Source organism: Canis lupus, chromosome 9 (genome assembly GCF_003254725.2).
Source record: "Canis lupus dingo isolate Sandy chromosome 9, ASM325472v2, whole genome shotgun sequence".
NCBI lineage: Eukaryota > Metazoa > Chordata > Mammalia > Carnivora > Canidae > Canis > Canis lupus.
This window is the reverse complement of record NC_064251.1, coordinates 2097225-2116959: the sequence shown is the minus strand read 5'-3', so window position 1 is coordinate 2116959 and position 19735 is coordinate 2097225. Positions and strand designations below refer to the sequence as shown.

Below are 19735 nucleotides of genomic sequence, written 5' to 3'. Positions count from 1 at the left end.
GTGAGGAAACAGGAAGATCTTGGGGAAAACGAGGTATTTAGTCCTCAGGTTCCTTGAGGCTCTGTAGAATGAGCCACAGAGGATCCCTGGGGTGCTATTGGATGAGTGATTTACTTCCATTATTCAGAAGCAAACCAATTTAAAAAAAAAACCCTTCCTGCATTTCTCTCTGTCTCTGTCCCTTGTCTTACAGAATCAGACCAGTATTCTAGAGAGGATCTCTTACCACAACCTGCAGAATTTCGGCACCCTTGTGTCGGCTGTGATCACAAAGTCCTGGCCGAGGAACGAGGACGCCCCATGCTACCTGGATGAGGTCTTGAAGCACCTGCTCACATGTCCGGACATCAAGCATCTCTTCAAATTGTGCAGTACGTCCGTGGGGGTGCTGGGAACGCCGGCTCCGCCCGCTTGCCCGACCCCCGGGGGGGTGGGTGGCAGACTGTTCCACCTGATAGGACAGGTTGGTGTTCGACAAAGGAAGCAGACCCGAGGGAGGAACCCAGGGGACTCAGGATGTGCCGTCTGGTGAACGAGAGCCAGCCCCGAAAGCCACCATCCCCTGAATGCCAGCCATGCCCCAGCCACTGTGGCCACCCTGAGATGGCCCTGAAAGATCCCCGTCCTCCAGATGGGGCTGTGCTGTGTGACTTACCCAAGGTCTCGGGGATGCATGTTAAGGACTAAAATTCAAACCCAAGCCTGTCTGGCTGTAGAAACGGCTCTGTTATTCTGAGGTCAGCGTCAACGTCCGATCCAATGTTGACCTTTGAACAGAAGACCAAGTACCGTCTGTTTCTTCCGCCCCCACCCTCCGTGCCTGAGTGTTTCGGTGGGGGAGATAGATATCGCCCCAAAAACATTATATTCAAGTGTGTGTGTAAGTCGTCAGATTCAGATGTAGTGGAAAAGCACTGGATTCAGAATGAAAAATCCCAGTGAGATGATTTGCGGTCTCTGTTCCATCGGATGATGGGGACAAAAGCTGAGCTTGTTGCGTGCAAGTGTTGTGGTGGCGACAAAATAAGATCGTGGATGTGGGATTTTTATGTACATTATTGAAAGCTACCTGCTTGAAAAGGTTACGTTTGTGGGGTTTTTTTTTAATCTTTAAATTTTAATGTTTTAAAAAAGATTTTATCTATTTATTCATCACAGACACAGAGAGAGAGGCAGAGACACAGGCAGAGGGAGAAGCAGGCTTCCTGCGGGGTGCCCAATGCAGGACTCGATCCCAGGACCCTGGGGTCACACCTTTGAGCAGAAACTCGACCGCTGAGCCACCCAGGCGCCCCTGTGTTTTTTTTTTTTAATTAATAGACACTTCTAGGGCAATTTCAGATTTACAGGAAAATTGAGCAGAGTGTACAGAGTTCCCGTATTTTTACCTGCCTGCCCCCCGCCACACATAGTTTCTCCTGCTCTTCATGTCTTGCTGTGTTGGGGGACATTGGTGACAACCGATGAGCCAATATGGGTACATGATTATTAACTGAACTCCACAGTTTGCGTTAGGGTTCCCTCTTGCATTAGGGTTCCACGCTCCGTGAGTCTGGACAAACGTATGACGTGTGTCCACCTTTGTGATATGCTACAGAATGTCCTGCACTGTCCTGTTCGTCCGTCCCCCCACCTCCCTGAAGCTCTGCCTTTCGCAGAATGTCGTATGGTGGGAGTCGTCCAGTCTGTGGCCTCTTCAGATGGGTTTGTTTCACTTAGAGATGTGCATTTAAGTCTCTTCCACATCTTGGGGCGCCTGCGTGGTGCGGCGGTTGAGCCTCTGCCTCTGGCCCAGGTCATGACCCCGGGGTCCTGGGACTGAGTCCTGCCCGCATCGAGTTCCCTGCCAGGAGCCTGCTTCTCCCTCTGCCTGTGTCTCTGCCTCTCTCTGTGTGGCTCTCATGAATAAACAAATAAATAAATCTTTAAAAGAAAAATAATATCCAGCCTGCTGAGTGGGGCGCAGGTTTTAAAACCCTAAGCAACATGGCTCTCTTGGCTGATTTCTGCCCTGGGAGGAGTCGTCTTCATGAACAAGGTCATCTGGGAAGCCTGCCAGGCACACGTAGAACCTAGTGAAGGGCGAAGCATGTCCAGAGACGCCCGGTGACCTTGAGTTGGCCTGTGTGGAAGTGGGGGCCCAACGGGGAGGCTGTTGGGGACCTCCGTGCTTTCCAGAGTCGGGGCGAGGGGCGGGCCCCCGCTGTTCTCACTCTGTTCTCCATCTGATCAGGAACCAACCAGAAGATATTAGCCAACATCACCGAGGACAGCAAGGAGCTGTTGGCTACCGGCAGCTCTGTGTTCATGAAAGTCGGCGAGGACCTCCTGCACGGCACCATTTTGGTCAGACACCTGGAGCTCATCGAGAAGCACACGGATCAGTTCCTGGGCATCTGGGAGTCGGGTACGTTTCCGAGTGGGCTCCAGCCGCAGGTCCGCGTGCGATGACTGCGCTGGCCCGGGGACTTCTTGGGGGGGTGACCTCTGTCATCTTCACGGTGAGCGGCTCTTCCTGTCAGTTAAGTGGAGACGGGATGGTTTCTAATCCCACGGAAACCGGTGAGAAACTGGTCAAAGGGTGACCCAGGAAGCGTCACCGTGTCCCTCCCCGTGGCCGTGAGCAGCTCCAAAGGGCCGTGAAGGGGATGGTGGCCACCCTTGGGAAGGCCCCGCTCCCACTTCCACTGGGTTACTCTTTCCTTCCAGAGAGAAAGAGTCTTTCATCCCTGGAGAATGAACACAACGTGGGGGAAGTGCTGGTCTGGAGAAAGGATGAGCTGAGCTCTCTGAAGAGGGAGAAGAAATGTGTGAGCAGTCTCCTGAGCATGTGCGAGAAGGTGAAACAGCTGGTCCAAGGTGATCCTCAGAGTTAACACGAACGACACCGAGGGGCCCCGGGGCCTCACGCCACACGGCAGCCTCGGGGCAGCAGAGTCCCCTTTGCTGTTTCTCCTGACGCCCCCCACCCCCCATGGCGCTCCGACACCCCTTCCCCGCTCGGGCATCCGCCCCCGTGGGACACGAGGGCTGGGCTCTCTGCGTCCCCTGCGCACACGGGCCCCTCAGCCGCCCCCACGCCTGCTCCAGCCAGGAACGTCTCCAGCAGATCGACGTTCAGGGATCCGTGATCCTGGCTGCGTACATGCACCATCCACAACCATATTCTTCTTCTGTTTCTCGCGCCAGCTGGGGTGTCTCTGGAGTTTAAATTCTCGCCTTCTCAAACGCTCTGCTCTCAGTGCAACCCCCTGGCTCTTTATGGACTGTCTGGATTTCCTTGCCAAACAATCAGTTAGATCTTCCAGAAGGATCCTCCCTCGACTGGAAGGCTGTGGTTCTAGAACCTTCCTTCGCCATCCTAGGGGTTTCCTTCACATTTCTCCCGGACTAGATCTATTTCTCGGACCCTGCCCCCCGGCCCGGCTCTCTCACTCCTGCGTTTTAGTGCAATGAGTTCTCCGTCCCTCCCCTCCCCCCGAGAGAGGGAACAGATCTTGAACCTTTGCACCCCTAAGGATGTCTGCCCTCGACCAGGGTGACTGCCAGGCCAGGGGCGGAATTACAGCAGAAATCCTGCAGGTTCTCGAGTGCATTGCTGCATCGCCCCTGCACTGCTGAGGATCCAGATGCGATTCTCACCACCGGCCTGTGTGTGTGGCATGCGTTCCCTCTCTGGAAGCTCTCAGATCTTTCGGGTCTCCTGCTTCTGAAGCTTCAGGGGATGTATCCTCGGTGGGAGTCCTTTCCATCCACCATATTGGGCATGATGGGGAGGGTCCTTCTAGTCCAGGAATCCACGTCCTTGAGTCCTGGGCAATTCTCGAGAATTAGTTGAGTGGTTCGCCTTTCTCACATGGGACCGTGCGCCATTGGGTGCTGGGCCTCCTGGGGTGCAGTCGCTGGAACTTTCCTAAACTTCCTCTTCTGCTGCCCGTCTCTTTGGTTTTCGCTCTGCTGTTGGAGAAATTTCTGCAACATGACCTTCAGCCTTTCCACTGTTTTTCGTTTCACTTCACACTTGGGTCTGGTTTAGAAGAGGAACTTCTCTTGTTCTCTGAATGACCTTTTTTATGTTATCCTGTTCTTGCTCACAGCTGCAGTTGTCTTTTCTGAGAGTATTTGCATTTTTGGTTTAGAGGTGTTCCTTTTTTTTTTTTTTTTTTTAAGATTTATTTATTTGAGAGAGAGCAAGCGTGCAGGGGGAGGAGCAGAGGGAGAGGGAATCTCCAGCGGACTCCCCGCTGAGCAGGGAGCCTGACACAGGGCTCAATGGCACGACCCTGAGATCACAACTTGAGCTGAAACCCAGAGCGGGATGCTCAACCGACTGACGGCACCCCCCAGGTGCCCCTAGAGGTTTTCCTTGTCTTTTGTTCCCAGAGTTTCCTCTTTCCTCTATCTTTATGTTGCCATGTCTGCCTTTCACAGTAAAGATTGTCCATGTGGGTCTGGGCATCCTTTTTCTGTTTGGATGAAGAGAGGGGCCGGCAACCCTAGGGAAGACCCTAAGGGTGGTGCAGTGGGGCCTGCGGTGGACACGTGAGGTCCTCTCCCAAGGGCTGGCCAGCCCTGCGGTCCCCACGCTAGCAGCTGTCACTGGCCGGAGTGGAATGGGTGGCCGGCCCGCTACCTAGAATGGGGTGGGCATGAAAGTCTGACCTCTTCTCCAGCCTTTCCAGCCAGACCCTCCCCACTTCCTCAGCAGGTCCCACCTCCAGCGGCCGAGCAACCGCTGCATATGCCATCAGGGAACCCAGAGCCTTCCTGCTTCCCACCTCCCCACTGTGGGCTGGGGTCCACACCCTGGGGCCCAGCTCGGCCTTGGCCACCGGTGCACATCTGGGTTTTTACTGCTCCCTGCTCTAGCTGTGAACATCTTTTCTGCTCCTCCTAGCCCGGCCGGTTTATGACTTTTCTAAGACCAAGTCTGTGCTAGCACTGGAGCGCGGGATGTGGGGAGGGAGTGAGGCAGGCAGTGTCCACACTGCCATCTGCACCCAGAAGCGACTGTGCTTGCTTTGTTGTGAGAGTTCATGAACCAGCTCGGGGCAGGGAGACAGATGGGTTCTTAGTGAGGGAAATGGCCAGCAAGCGTGCTTATATGAGTTTTCTGATGAGCAGCAAGGACAGTACATACGGGGAAAGTAAAGTGAAATGGTGTCTCAAGCAGAGGTTTGACTTCTGATTTCCTTTGTGGTTTCAAAGTGGATCTGGAAAAGATGGTGGAGAAAAACTTGGAAGATCTGGGCAGTAAAAGACTGTGTGACGTTGTGACAGTGAGGCTGTCATCCAGCTCCCCGGACGTGAAGAGGACAGTGCATTACAACCTGAGTCCCCACATCCAAGAGATGGCCGAGAAGGTGGACCAGCTGAAGGACAGCCACATATTCCAGGTCTTCTGGGAAAACACCACGGAGGGGCTGAGAAAACCCGAGGAGGAGCTGGAACAACAGATTCTTCAGCTTGAGGAGGTGTATACATACCTGTATGTCCCTTGTTTCAAGAAGTTTATGAAACTGTATGAGGATCTGAGGTCAGGCAAGATCACCTTTCAGGAGGTCAACACTGTCTTCAAGGACTTTGTGAATAAATACAGCAACCTCACTTCCGACCTCCGGACCATGTGTGCCCTGGACCCCAGCGACCAGCAGGACTGGATCGAGGATCGCGTTGCGCAGATCCAGGAGTATCATCACCTGGACCAGGCTGTCAGCTCAGCCAAGGTCATCTTGGAGGTCAAGGAGAATTTGGGCCTGATTGGCAACTTCAGTATTCTGCACACTTTGTTACACTTTGTAAGTTATTTGCCAGGGACCCTTGGCGTGGAGGTGGGGGTTCCCATAGGCTCTCCAGATTCCGGGAGCCAGATAGGATAGGTTCACAGCCTTCCCCAAGAGTTGTCATTTGTGTCTCACCTGACGGTCTGACCGTGCCAAGGTCTTCATTTTTACCTGTTTATCAGTAGCGTGAGTGCTCCTGGCAAGTGAGCGTTTTCTCAGGTTGGCACGAGGGTTGAGAATTTGGGAACGGACAGTGACCCTCTTTCAGTAGCCAGGGATTTGGAAAGAGTAATCCGGTCTCAGCAGGTTAGAGACAGGCGGGAGAGGCCCCTCTGTTCACATCGGCTGGTGCTGGCGAGGAGCAGCCTACCGTAAGCCGTCTCGGCTACAGTGGAGGGGCGAGTCCTTTGCTTTGGTTCCTTCAGGCGAGCCTTTGCAAGGCGTCCCGTGACCTCTGTTACAACACAATATAATCACTTACGAAGACGATGCAAAGGTAGCACGAAATTTGGAATTGCACACACATAAGGTTGCATCCCAGCAGCGTGTTCTCAAGTAGGTCACCACTCTGGGCCTTTGTTTCAAAAGGCCCAGAGGAAAAGTAGGAAATAGGAAAAGTAACAAAATAGGAAAAGTAACAATATGCACCTGGCAAAATAGGAAAAGTAACAATATGCACCTGGCAAAATAGGAAAATAACAATAGGAAAAGTAGGAAAAATAGGAAAAGTAACAATATGCACCTGGCAAAGTTCTTACCTAAGTCGCTTCTCGGAATGCCAGGTACCGAGGCAGAGTAGTTACCGTGGATCGATGGGGAGATGGCAGTGGGGGCCTCTAGCATCCCAGCTCCTGGACAGGAGCTTCATGCACCTGCCTTTAGCTGCTGCAAGTCCAGGAGGGGCATGGACGGGGCCTTTGGGATGGTCAGTGCCTTTGCTCCCACCCCGGGGTTCCGGGTAACTGGGTCCAGCCCACAGTAGAGCTCTGTCTTGCAGACTGACAACTTTGACAAGTACCGCCACGAGAAGCTGGAGCGGATCAGCAGGGAGCTTATCAATGCCAAAAAGCTGCTGGAGGACATCAGTGAGACGCGGTCCCAGTGTCTGAAGGAGCTGGCCCTGAGGAAGGAGTTCATTAGCTGGGTCCGGGAGGCTCTTGGAGGTACAGCCGGTCTTTGAGGCTGCTGGGGGTCTGGAGAGGGTGCGCAGATGGCTCACGGGGTGGGTGGAGGGGTTCCTACACTTGCAGACAGGTCACGCGCTGTGTGATGATCAGGCATGTCTGCATCCCGTACGTGGGTGTTCAGTGTGTGCCTCATCGACTGTCAGCAGAACGTGCATGATGCGGGCCGTAGTATGTCTTATGTTCTGGCATAAAACCGATTTCCTTGGTTACTTTTCTTCCCCCACTCTGGAGGCTTGCTGGATACAGTTGGGGATCACATTCTTACAAATCTTGCCCCCTTCAGCTTTTTCCTCTGGTTGATTCTAACTGGAAAACGTATAAGCTCTTGTGCACAGAAGAGTTCTGATTACATCAGCTTCGTTAGTGTTATGTGCATTTCTTTTTTGGGGGGGAGGGCAAGAGCTTGGAAGGCTTTTCTGCCCTGTGGCCTAGGCGCCTCTGTCAGAGGGGTTGCATGGAGGGGAGCAGGAGGGGTAAGGTGGACGAAGCAGGAAAGGGGGCAGTGGCGGTGGCAGCATTGGTGTGCGGGGCAGGGCAGAGGGGGCGGCTCTCATCTGGAGCCTTGGTGCTCCCAAATGCCCACTTTGACATATATCCTTGGACTAGTAAGCAGCCCAAGGAGAATTATCTCCATTTCTTTATAGTTCACTGTCAACATAGTACTTACCAGCTGAGCCGGTTTCTTTTGGTATTAAATGGTGACGTTGCGTGGATTACATAAAACAAGTGCACGGAGGCCTCCTGCCGTGTCTGGATGTCCCTGTTGCTTCATAAGGCCAGGCATCCACCGCTGGTGTCAACATCGACAGCAGAAGAAAAAGCAGCCCTAGATTCATACTAAAAGCTGAAAGTGGATCAGACCCTAAAAACCCACCCCGTCCATTTCTAGCCTCGCTAAATGTGGTTGGAGGTCTGACGGGGAGCAGGGGGTCGTGCCGGAGCAGCCCGGGGCTCACCTGCGTGTCTTTGCCCCCAAGGCATCAACGAGCTGAAGGTGTTTGTGGACCTGGCCTCTATCTCGGCGGGGGAGAACGACATCGACGTGGACCGGGTGGCCTGCTTCCACGATGCCGTGCAGGGCTCCGCGTCGCTGCTGTATAAGCTGGACACGAGTGCAGGATTCAATGAGTTCATGATGCACCTCAAAGAAATGTGGAAGGCTCTGGAGAAAGATCCGCACCTGCCCCATAAACTGGTATGTCTTATTTCTGGCGTCACCCGAGCAGACAAGGCTGTGTATGGGGTCGCTGGGCACCACGAGGGGCAGGACTGCAGGTTACCCCACCTGTACAGCAGGTGTTCAAATGAGGTTTAAAACCTGTTTTCCGGGGGATCCCTGGGTGGCTCAGTGGTTTAGCACCTGCCTTTGGCCCAGGGCATGATCCTGGAGACCCGGGATGGAGTCCCACGTCAGGCTCCCAGCATGGAGCCTGCTTCTCCCTCTGCCTGTCTTTCTCTCTCTCTCTCTGTGTCTCTCATGAATAAAATTTTTAAAAAGTCTTAAAAAAAAAATCCACCAGTTTCCCTTCATATGTGTAGATGCTTCCTCTCCCTTGTGACATTAGAAAGAGGATTGAGAATTTCATGTAAATGAGAGCAACTTCCATCGTGCAAAATGCACATGGAAAGAAGACTGACGCAGGACCAGTGTTCTGTGCTGAATGGTGATAACTGTTATTTCATTCTGTGTATGTCTCTTTACCTTCCGTATTTCCTACAATTAGTATAATGTCTTAAAACAATCTCTACACCCAACATGGGGCTTTTGAATTGAGGCCCCTGAGATCCAGAGTCACACACACTCCACTGAATGAGCCAGCCAGCCACCCCTATAAATTAATTTTTTATCAGAAAAATGAATGAACATGCTAGTTTAAGTAAACTGTGCACCAGGGTCGGCGCAGACCCGTACTGCGTCACGTGGCTAGCATGCAGAGGCGATGTCTGGCCAGAGCCATCCAGGGGTGAGGGAGGGAAGGAGAGTTGATGGAAGGACCAGACAGAGGCGTCTCCATTTCTGCTGCTGGAGCTTAGGTCTGCACAGAAGGCCTTTGCTGTAGTTTCTCCCGAGTGCTTCTGGTTGGACGTGGGGTCCCCAGAAGCGCACTTAGAACGTGAGGCTGCATTGCCCAGCTCTACCCAGCATCCCCCTGGCCTGGGGGCCCAGCAGAACGAAGCTCTCCCACCGTCCTGTCCACGTGCCCCCAGGTGTCAGCCAGGCCAGTGGCCACTGGTGGGGAACACGGACCCACAGCCCGTCACATAAGAGCAACACTGTGGGACAGGGACTGCGAGGGGCAGCTGGGGAGGAGGGGCTCACCCCATGGGGAGCAGAGAGGAGGCACCACAGGAAGAAGAGAAGGAAGGTTGCTCACACTTTGGCCTGTTCCCCTCCCGTCCCAACAGCGTGACTCCGCCAGGAACTTGGAGTGGCTGAAAACCGTGAGGGAAAGCCACGGGTCAGTAGAACTCTCTTCCCTGTCACTGGCGACAGCCATCAACACCAAAGGCATCTATATGATTGGGGCCCCCACAGATGGCCAAAAGGTGAGCCGCCCTGCCTTCTGGCACAGCTGGCAGTGGTTGTGCAGGCTGCTGGAAATGGGGCGGGGGGGGGGGCCCTGCCTCTAGAGAAATGCCCTCTAAGCATGTGCGGCTCCACAGATCTCCCCAGACACGGTTCTGCAGTTGCTCCTGCCTGAAAGCCACGGAGACCATGAGGAGGTGCGAGTCTACTCTTTGGAACAGCTCAAGGAGCTTCTGAACAAATTAATGCTGATGTCTGGCAAGAAGGATCACGGCAATGTCCAAGTAGAGGTGTTCTCCAAGGTGAGGACTCGTCGGGGCGGAGCAAGGGTCTCGAGCTTGTGTTTGGGCCGAGGACTCTCGCAGCCCAGTGGCTGGAGGAAGTCAGAAGGACTTGAGTTTGGGTTAATTGATAGGAAGCGCTCTGCTTTAAGTGCATGGAACGAAGAGCTAGCAGGTCCGCAGAATGCAGTACCCCCATTCTTGACCCCAAGAGATGACCGAGCTCCGACAAGCCCTGTGGTCGGTGGTCCTTTGTTAAGGTGCACAGACAGAATTGTCCTCAGCCCTCAGGAAGGGACTTCTCTTGCTTCACTTACCCTGTAAGTCAGTGAGAACCCACAAAGACTAGAAGATGTAGACAGTCATTCTTCATCGGAATCAAAAGTGACCATGTTGATAAAGGAATACCATCGTACGTAAGAGACTCCAGACGTTGTGCTGTGTTCTTGTCTTTCAAGGGCGTTTGTACCTTATGATGACAGCCTTTACCCTTATCAGAGAGTCCCTCCTGGAAGCTGATTATGTAAATGGGGAAATAAGGTGTCTGGGATTACCCCGGGGCCCTCGAGGCCACACAGGGAATCAGTGGAAAGACGTGAACCCAAGTTCTTCAAATTAGAGATCAGTTCGTGTCATTCTAGATGGTTGTGTCCCCTCTGACGTGGCCCTGTGATATCTCCCACCTGGTTCCATTTCCTACAGGTGTTCTCCAATGTGCAGAGGCTCGTCCAGTCCTTCATAAACCTTTACTGTGCCGGAAACATGCTGTTCAGGGCCTGGAAAGCTGAGGTGTACTGCTCCCCCCGGCACGGCGTCTCCCTTCGGATGGACTTCTGCTTGACGCTCATAAACCAGCTCAAGGGCACTGGGCCGGTGGTCGAGCTGTTGGAGGCCGTCAGCAGGCAGATGGAGGACTTCCTGGACCACTGGATAAGCTTCGTGGCAGAGAAGCGGGCCAAGCACTTTTATCTCAACTACTACACCGCCGAGCAGCTTGTGTACCTGAGCACACAGCTCAAGGAACAGAAGCCCAGCACTGCCGCCCTCACCATGCTGTCCTTCATCAAAGGCAACTGCACCCTGAGGGACGTCAAAGAGGCCCTCCGGGGGTCCAGTGGCAAGGCTGCCAGGCACCACGAGAGGACAGCGGCCGAGGGATTGAGGCAGGCGCTCCCGCATGAGTTCAGCCTGGTGGACAAGCTGCGGGCCATCCTGGAGCAGTCGATGGTGTGCATGAGTGCCTTCCTGCCCCACTGCCTGGACCTGGAGGCCCTCGGCCTCTATCTGGCCTCCCTGGCCCGCATGAACAGACACCCGGTGGAGCGGGACCTCCCCAAAGGCCTGCACGTCGGCCAGCCCAACCTCATCGTCTGTGGACACTCGGAGGTGCTGCCGGCGGCCCTGGCCATCTACAGGCACATGGAGAACGAACCCCTGCCCACCTTCGACGAGATGCTGCTCTGCACCCCGGGAACCACATTTGAGGAGGTGGCGCTGCTCCTGCGCCGCTGCCTGACCCCAGGCTCCAGGGGGCGCGGGATCTACAGCCTGCTGTATGCGGACCTGCTGAGCTACGAGGTGGCCTGCCAGGCGGAGACGCTCTTCCTGAACCTGTGCTTGCAGTCGCATCAGGGTGACTTCCAGCTGGTGATGATCTGCGACTCCCAGCGGGAACACTGCCACCTGCCCTCGGCCTTCAGCCAGCACAAAGTCCTTATCACCCCCCAGGCACCCCTCCAAGACATCCAGGCCTACCTGGCTAAGCATTTCCAGGTGCCCGAGAACATGCCGTCGGCCGCCGATGTGTTCCGGGACCGGATGTGCGTGGGGGTCGTGACCTCCAAGAGAGCTGGCGTTGGTAATGACAGCTCCGGGGTGGGTGGGCCCCCCGGGACCCAGGGACCCTCTGATAGCCCTTCCCCATCCAGCAGGGGCAACTCAGACGGAGCTTTCTGTAGGAGGGGGAACTGAGTCTCAGGGAGGTTTTGATCCTGCAAAGCTGTAAATCGGGGCCTGTGCTGGAACGGGACGCCCTTTCTCCCTGGGTTTCACGCTCTGGCGACTCCAGGGAGCCAAGCCACCCTCCTCTCAACAAGCTTCTCCAAAGCTCCTTCTCTCTTAAACTCTTTTGGCCACTTTCAGGTTGATACGGGTCTTGAGAGCCGAGAGAGGTGTGACTGCTTTGTCTTAGGAAGAAACAAATGTCCCTTGACTTCCCTTCTGTTCACTTTCTCACGTTAACAGCACTACTCTCTCTGTACGGAAAAGCTGCACCTGTACCTGCTCTCCTCCCCCAGACGTGGGTGGCGCGGCCACTGCCCTCCCATTCAGATCCCACCATCCGTCCCAGCAAGGACAGTTGAGAGTTCAAGAGTACATTTTTTAACCATGATGTTATATTGCGTCAGTTCTGAATTTTGCACGGAGAAGTGACCTGTTCTAAATGTTTCTGGGGACGCCCGGGTGGCTCACTGGTTGAGCGTCTGCCTTCGGCTCAGGGCATGATCCCGAGATCCTGGGATCGAGTCCCGCATCGGGCTCCCCATAGGGAGCCTGCTTCTCCCTCTGCCTGTGTCTCTGCCTCTCTCTGTGTCTCTCATGAATAAATAAATAAAATCTTTAAAAAATAATAAAAATAATAATAAATCTTTCTGGATTCTCTTATTCCAAGTCCACAACCCTGGCACCTAATTTCCATATTTTATTTTTAAGATTTTGTTTATTTATTTGAGAGAGAGAGAGGAGGGAGCAGCAGAGAGAGAGAGAGAGAGAGAGAAGCAGACTCAGCGCTAAGCGCAGGGCTGGATGCGGGGCTCCATCCCAGAACCCCGAGATCATGACCTGAGCCGAAATCAAGAGCTGGATACTTAACTGACTGAGCCCCCCCCCCCCCGGCGCCCCCTAATTTCCCTGTTCTCATGTTACAGGAAAGTCTCTATATGTGGAGAGGTTACATAGCAAACTGGAAAGGAAGCTTAGAGACAAAGAAGTGCCCCTGAAAGTTATCCGACTCATCGACCCTCAGGTGGACGAGAAAAAAGTGCTGAGCTCCCTCCTGCCTTTCCTGAAGTCCTACTACCAGACGATGCCTGTGATCTTCCACTTTGATGTGACCTCTTCCGTGAGTGCCCCAGGTTGTCAGTTGAATGGCCGAGCCAGGGAGGACGCAGTCCCCACGTCCCACCCTGGCCCCTCCCTATATACAGAATTTCCTCTTTCTGCATGCGCCTCAATATCACTCCGTCCAAGACCCTCGGGGTTGGATTGTGTCGCCGTCTGTGCAAGTGCTTACAGACCCATGTGATTCTGTCTCTAGGTGCAGACTGGACTTTGGGTGTTCATTTTCAAGCTCCTCATCCTGCGGTACTTAATGGATATAAATGGGAAAATATGGCTTCGGAACCCGCGCCACTTATACATCATTGAAATCCTGGAAACGACTCCAGCACTACCCAAGGCACCTTCAAGACGGGTGTGTACCCAGGGCCCTTTCACGTTTCTGTGCCCGTGCTCCCTGTTTCTGCCTCAGCGAAGCCGCTGGGCACTGTGTTTGTATAGATGAATCAGCCTTTACAATTACTCTTTAATAACGTCTTGAATAAAAATAAAATACTTTTCTTGGGTAGGAGTATCTCAAGTTTGTAGCATTCATTTTGGGGTGGATGCCATTTGAGTGAAACGCCAGTGGTGCTCAAAGCACAGTAAATCCATCTGCTGGGCACACTCCGTCCTTCTTAATGCCAGCTGAGATGGGAAGGAGGCTTTTGCCATAGACACTTCTTAACAAAAGGGAGTCTTACACACACACGCATGCACATACCTGTACTTAGTAGAGATTTTGTTTCAGGAAGTTGGGTGGCAAAGACCTAACGGTTGTGCAGGTAGCTCCTGTGATATATCAACGTACAAAAGAGAGCAGCCCATGCACAAAGGAGTCTACAGGAATGAGTTTACAGAAAGTGGGTTCTCAAAAGGGTCTATCCAGTGTAGGTAACATGGAGGGTTAAAATGCAGAAGCTTTTTTTAGGAAATAACCAATGGGGGATCCCTGGGTGGCTCAGCGGTTTGGCGCCTGCCTTTGGCCCAGGGCGCAATCCTGGAGTCCCGGGATCGAGTCCCACATCGGGCTCCCGGCATGGAGCCTGCTTCTCCCTCCTCCTGTGTCTCTGCCTCTCTCTGTCTATCATGAATAAATAAATAAGTAAATAAATCTTAAAAATAAAAAAAGGAAATAACCAATGTAGTCATAACCATTTTATTCCTGTCTCCCCTTTCTAGAGCACACACACCCCCCAGTTCAATTTTCTGGACGTCTTCCCAAAAGTCACCTGCCGGCCTCCCAAAGAAGTGATAAACATGGAGCTGAATCCTGAAGAGAGCTACAATGATCCAGGGATGGATCTGACAGTGTTCCGTAGTGAGACTTTCCAGAGGCCTTACCAGTATTTGAAACGGTTCCACGAGAAAAAAAACCTCGACAACTTTCAGTACCAGGAAGGCTTTGTGGAAGGCACCCCTGAGGAATGCCTTCAGTATTTCCTGATTTACTGTGGGGTGATTGATCCATCCTGGTCAGAGCTACAGAACTTTGCCGGGTTCCTGAATTATCAGCTCAGAGATTGTGAGGCCTCTGTCTTCTGCAACTCACACGTGGTTGGAGACACACTGCAAGGTTTCAAGAACTTTGTGGTCACCTTCATGATCTTCATGGCAAGAGATTTTGCCACACCAACACTTCACACGAATGACCAAAGCCCAGGGAGGCACGCAGTCATCATGGACGGGGTCAGGGACGAAGACCTAGCCCCTTTCTCTCTCCGGAAGAGGTGGGAATCAGAGCCTCACCCGTACGTGTTCTTCAATGGTGACCACACGTCCATGACCTTCATAGGCTTCCACATCCAATCCAACAGGAATGCCAGCCTTGATGCCATTCATCCCTCCAGTGGAAGGGTGATCAAGAAAGACGTCATGGGGCAGAAACTGTACCAGGGGCTGTTGCTGCAGAGGGTACCTTTCAATGTTGACTTTGATCAGCTGCCCAGGCAAGAGAAACTTGCAAAGCTCTGCCTGGCATTGGGCATCCAGTGCCCCATAGACCCTGATGACACCTATGAGATCACAACGGATAATATGCTAAAGATCCTGGCCATCGAGATGCGGTTCCGGTGTGGGATCCCCGTCATCATCATGGGAGAGACTGGCTGTGGGAAAACCAGGCTCGTTAAATTCCTCAGTGACCTGCGATGTGGGAGCACCAAAGCTGAAACCATGAAGCTGGTCAAGGTCCACGGTGGAACCACTGCGGAGATGATCTATGCCAAAGTCCGGGAGGCAGAGAAACTAGCTCTCCTCAATAAGGAACAACATCAACTGGACACCATCTTGTTCTTCGATGAGGCCAATACAACGGAAGCCATAAGCTGTATCAAGGAAGTCCTGTGTGATCATACAGTGGACGGCCAGCCCCTGGTCAAGGACTCGGGCCTTCAAATCATAGCGGCCTGCAACCCTTACCGGAAGCACTCACAGGAGATGATCTGCCGTTTGGAGTCAGCCGGTTTGGGATACAGGGTCAGGGCAGTGGACACGGCAGAGAGGCTTGGCTCCATCCCCCTGAGGCAGCTGGTGTACCGAGTGCACGCTCTGCCGCCCAGCCTGATCCCGCTGGTGTGGGACTTCGGACAGCTGAATAACAATGCCGAGAAGCTCTACATCCAGCAGATCATGCAGAGGCTGGTGGGCTCCATCAGGATAGATGAAGATAAGACTCATGTGATCACAGAAGTGCTTTCCACCTCTCAGGGTTTCATGAGGACGAGAGTAAATGAGTGCAGCTTTGTCAGCCTCAGGGACGTAGAGCGCTGTGTCAGAGTGTTCAGATGGTTTTACAACCGCAGTGAGATGCTCCTGGCAAAGCTGGATTCCTTTCTCCGACAGTCCCATGTCAGCAAAAACAACTTTAAGAGAGATCCTGTCCTCTGGTCCCTGGTGCTGGCCCTTGGGGTGTGCTATCACGCCTCTTTAGAACAGAAGGAACCATATTGGAAAGACATCTGCGTGTTCTTTCCAGAACCATATAACGATAGCAAGGTGATCCTGGAGGAGATAACTCAAACTCAGGATCTTTTTCTAGATGGTGTGTCCTTAAGGAAAACCATTGCTAGGAACGCGGCTTTGAAGGAGAATGTCTTCATGATGGTTATCTGCATTGAGCTGAAGATTCCCCTCTTCCTAGTGGGGAAGCCCGGCAGCTCCAAATCTCTTGCTAAGACCGTCGTGGCAGATGCCATGCAAGGCCCAGCGGCTCACTCAGACCTCTTCCGGAGCCTAAAGCAGGTCCATCTGGTGTCATTCCAGTGCAGCCCACATTCTACCCCGCAAGGCATCATAAGCACGTTCAAGCAGTGTGCCCGCTTCCAGCAGGAGAAGGACCTATACCAGTACGTCTCCGTGGTGGTGTTGGATGAGGTTGGGCTGGCCGAAGACTCACCTAAAATGCCCCTGAAGGCTCTGCACCCACTGTTGGAATACGGGTGCATCGAAGACAATCCCGCCCCCCACAAAAAGGTTGGCTTCATAGGCATTTCCAACTGGGCCCTTGACCCTGCCAAGATGAACCGAGGTATTTTTGTGTCACGCGGCAGTCCCAACAAGAAAGAGCTCATAGAGAGCGCGAAGGGGATTTGCTCTTCAGAGCCCTTAGTTCAGAAAAGAGTCCAAGGGTTCTTTGCACCCTTTGCCAAAGCCTATGAAACAGTGTGTGAGAAGCAAGACAAGGAATTCTTTGGCCTTCGTGACTACTATAGCCTCATCAAGATGGTCTTTGCCAAGGCAAAGGCTTCTAACAAAGAGCCCTCCCCGCAAGATATTGCACAGGCTATCCTTCGGAACTTCAGTGGCAAAGATGACATCCATGCTCTGGACATTTTTACAGCCAATTTACCTGAGGCAAAGTGCTCGGAAGAAGTCAGCACCATGCAGCTGATCCAGCAGAACATGTACGGCGACCTTCAGACAGTGCCAGGCAGGGAGCTGGATGACTCTGAATCCCGCTACCTACTCGTGCTGACCAGAAACTACGCGGCCCTGCAGGTCCTGCAGCAGCAGATGTTCTTCAGTGAGAACCAGCAGCCAGAGATCATTTTTGGTTCCAGCTTTCCTAGGGACCAAGAGTACACCCAGGTCTGCAGGAACATCAACCGAGTGAAGATCTGCATGGAAACTGGCAAGATGGTGGTGCTGCTCAACCTGCAGAGCCTCTACGAGAGCCTCTACGATGCACTGAATCAGTACTACGTCTACCTCGGAGGCCAGAAGTACGTGGACCTTGGTCTGGGGACCCATCGGGTCAAATGTCGGGTTCACCCAGACTTCCGCTTGATAGTCATTGAAGAGAAAGATGTTGTCTACAAACACTTTCCCATCCCCCTCATTAACCGGCTGGAGAAACACTATCTGGATATCAACACCGTTTTGGAGAAATGGCAGAAAAGTATTGTGGAAGAGCTCAAGACCTGGGTGGAGAACTTTGTAGAGGTGAAAACAGAACAGTTTATAGCCACACACAAATACAGCCCTTCTGAAGTCTTCATTGGCTACCACCCTGACGCTTGTGCCTCAGTGGTGCTCCAGGTCACGCAGAGGCTAGGTCCCAACTTCCCGACTGATGAACTTTACCAGAAGGTGTCTCAGGAGGCCAAGCTGGTACTGCTGGGTTGTGCCACGCCAGATGCGGTGGTTCGGCTGGGTACTACCTCCCTGGGCCTGTTCACTGCACAATTCCTGTCTCGAGAATACTACCACAAGCAGCAACATAACTCCTTTGCAGACTTCCTTCAGGCTCAGCTTCACGCAGTGGATCTGGAACGCCGTGTCATCTTCACAGAGGTGATTATCTCTATAATTTTACCCTTGTCCTCTTTCATCTCCGAAGCCTTGAATCCCATTTCAAGAATTCAGGATTCTTTTCAAATCAGTGAACAGGAGTCACATATGGATATGGTGAGACTTTAGTTTCTCTTCATCAGGTGTGAGAAAACCCAAGTATTCGTGAAAATTGAATCAAAGCAAGTTTTAAGTGCCTGTTTCTGTGCAGAGGTCTGTGCTGATAGTAACATTATAAACAGCGTTTGCTTCAACAAACAAAGTGACACATTTGAGTACCGTGCTGAGGGCACCAAGGATATAAAAATGCATTGGCACAGTTCTTGGCCTTGATGAGCATACAGCATGAAATCCGTGAATGGGTGCTGCTGGCACCATACAACAGTGCTATCCATACGGACAGCAAGGAGGAAGGTAGACCAGGGTAGGAGGTCAGAGGACCCTCAAGCTGATTGTGAAATGCAGCTGGGAAAGTATCACAGGCAGAGATCCCGTACTTGAGCAAAGGTGTTGAGGTGTGAAACAGTACTGTCTGTGTTGGAAACTAGGGACTGGTCACTACACAGTGTGAAGTTTGAGGGTGCAAAGGCCAAGAGATGGAGATGAGAGTCTCGTTGGGGAGACTTCATGGAGGGTCTTATGAGCAATGCTGAAGAGTTGAGTCTGCCTTCGAGAGTGGAGAGACAGAGGAACATGTGTTGAGATGTGTCCCATTGCCTCGGAGAAGTGGAGGAGAAAGCCCGATAAATGACTATCACAGGAAAGATACGCAGGTAGGGAGGCTGCTGTACCAACTTAGTCGAAGTAGAGGAGCGGGTAGATGGACCTGAGAAATAGTTAAGATGTGAATTGGCAGAGCTAGTGGCTGATACCATTTGGGGGCTATGGAAGACGGAGGACTCTAGGCATGGTTTCCTGGATTCTTCCTTGGATGACCAGAGGTTTGGTTAATTACAGTCCGGGAATGAACAAAAGTAATTGGTGGTAAATTCCATTCGGGACAGACTTTGATGCCCTGGGGAATCCACGCAGGCACATCTATCATTCAGTTTGATATAGGGCTCAGAAGCTCTGTGGCCAGGCCAGCCTGGAGTTTGGGGCTCAGGAGCTATGGTATCAGCATGCCCATAAGGAGTGTTTTGGTTTGCTTGGGGTGGGGGGGAGGGCTTATGATCCAGTGTTACAGGAGAATTGGTAACAGTTATGGGGTGAAAGGGGCACCATCCATCTGAAGTCCGTCTGGAAGTGTGCAGAAGACTGTGAGAGAGCAATGGCATTTGTGTTGAGCCCTAAGGGATCATCAGAATTTCTGGGAGGAGTCAAGCAGGAAGAGAGGCTGGAGTCCAAGGAGATGTAAAGGCACGTAACGACAGGATGAGTTTTCTCTCTGATACCTTTGATCACATAGGTTCTGTTTGCCTCAACACTGCCCCTCCCCCCCTTTTAACATTCCTCTGGGTTTGGATTCTTTTCTATTGTGTGCCAACTGCACAATGCATGCTGAGCCCAGAGAGGATATTTGTTGAACATCCTCATGTTTCTAGGCCCTAAACCCAGCAGACCTGTAACCTCCCTTGAATTCTAGCAAATCATTGGCATTTCCTGACTCTGCAGATCACCACTTTCTCCAGACTGCTGACCAGCCATGACTGTAAAATTTTGGAATCAGAAGTAATGGATGGAGACGTGAGGCCTACAATCCTGTCTCTGCAGCAGTTTGACACCGAGAGCTCATTCCTCAGAAGAGTCCAGTGAGGGTCCCACCTTCTCTCCCTGTCCCCTCGACTCCCAGCTCAGACTGCTTTGTGCTTCCCTTGCGTGGTTGCAGGGATCACTGGTGCTGTCCCCAGCACTGGTTAGTGAACACGAGGACACGTGACAGAGAAGGACAGTGTCCCATTCTCCCTGCCGCCCCCTCGTCTCAGCTGCCTTTTGCATTTCTCAGAAATCAGCATCTTTTGTCTTATTGGAGAAGCATTCACTGGGGTTTATGTGCTCTCTGCTGGCTTGTCTGCTCACATAGAGGAAAACCCCACCTGATTGATTCCTTCTTGGTTGTCTTCATATTTC

The 19735-nt window shown here is 52.6% G+C and overlaps 1 protein-coding gene across 9 annotated transcripts in view; it reads left to right on the top strand.

The window, feature by feature from the left end:
• The window catches only part of RNF213 (ring finger protein 213), a 97898-nt gene that overhangs the window by 39284 nt on the left and 38879 nt on the right, over positions 1–19735 (top strand). For all 9 annotated transcript variants that reach the window (XR_007413130.1, XM_049114529.1, XM_049114528.1 and 6 more), the window contains 13 exons: positions 194–371; positions 2234–2407; positions 2710–2859; positions 5209–5798; positions 6781–6946; positions 7948–8165; positions 9377–9517; positions 9635–9799; positions 10481–11636; positions 12706–12899; positions 13095–13250; positions 14057–17668; positions 19280–19416. Coding sequence is in view for 8 of the 9 variants with exons in the window: in XM_049114529.1 (XP_048970486.1) it covers positions 194–371; positions 2234–2407; positions 2710–2859; positions 5209–5798; positions 6781–6946; positions 7948–8165; positions 9377–9517; positions 9635–9799; positions 10481–11636; positions 12706–12899; positions 13095–13250; positions 14057–17668; positions 19280–19416 (7037 nt within the window). In the remaining variant the exon portion in view is untranslated. The remainder of the gene's footprint in view (positions 1–193; positions 372–2233; positions 2408–2709; positions 2860–5208; positions 5799–6780; positions 6947–7947; positions 8166–9376; positions 9518–9634; positions 9800–10480; positions 11637–12705; positions 12900–13094; positions 13251–14056; positions 17669–19279; positions 19417–19735) is intronic.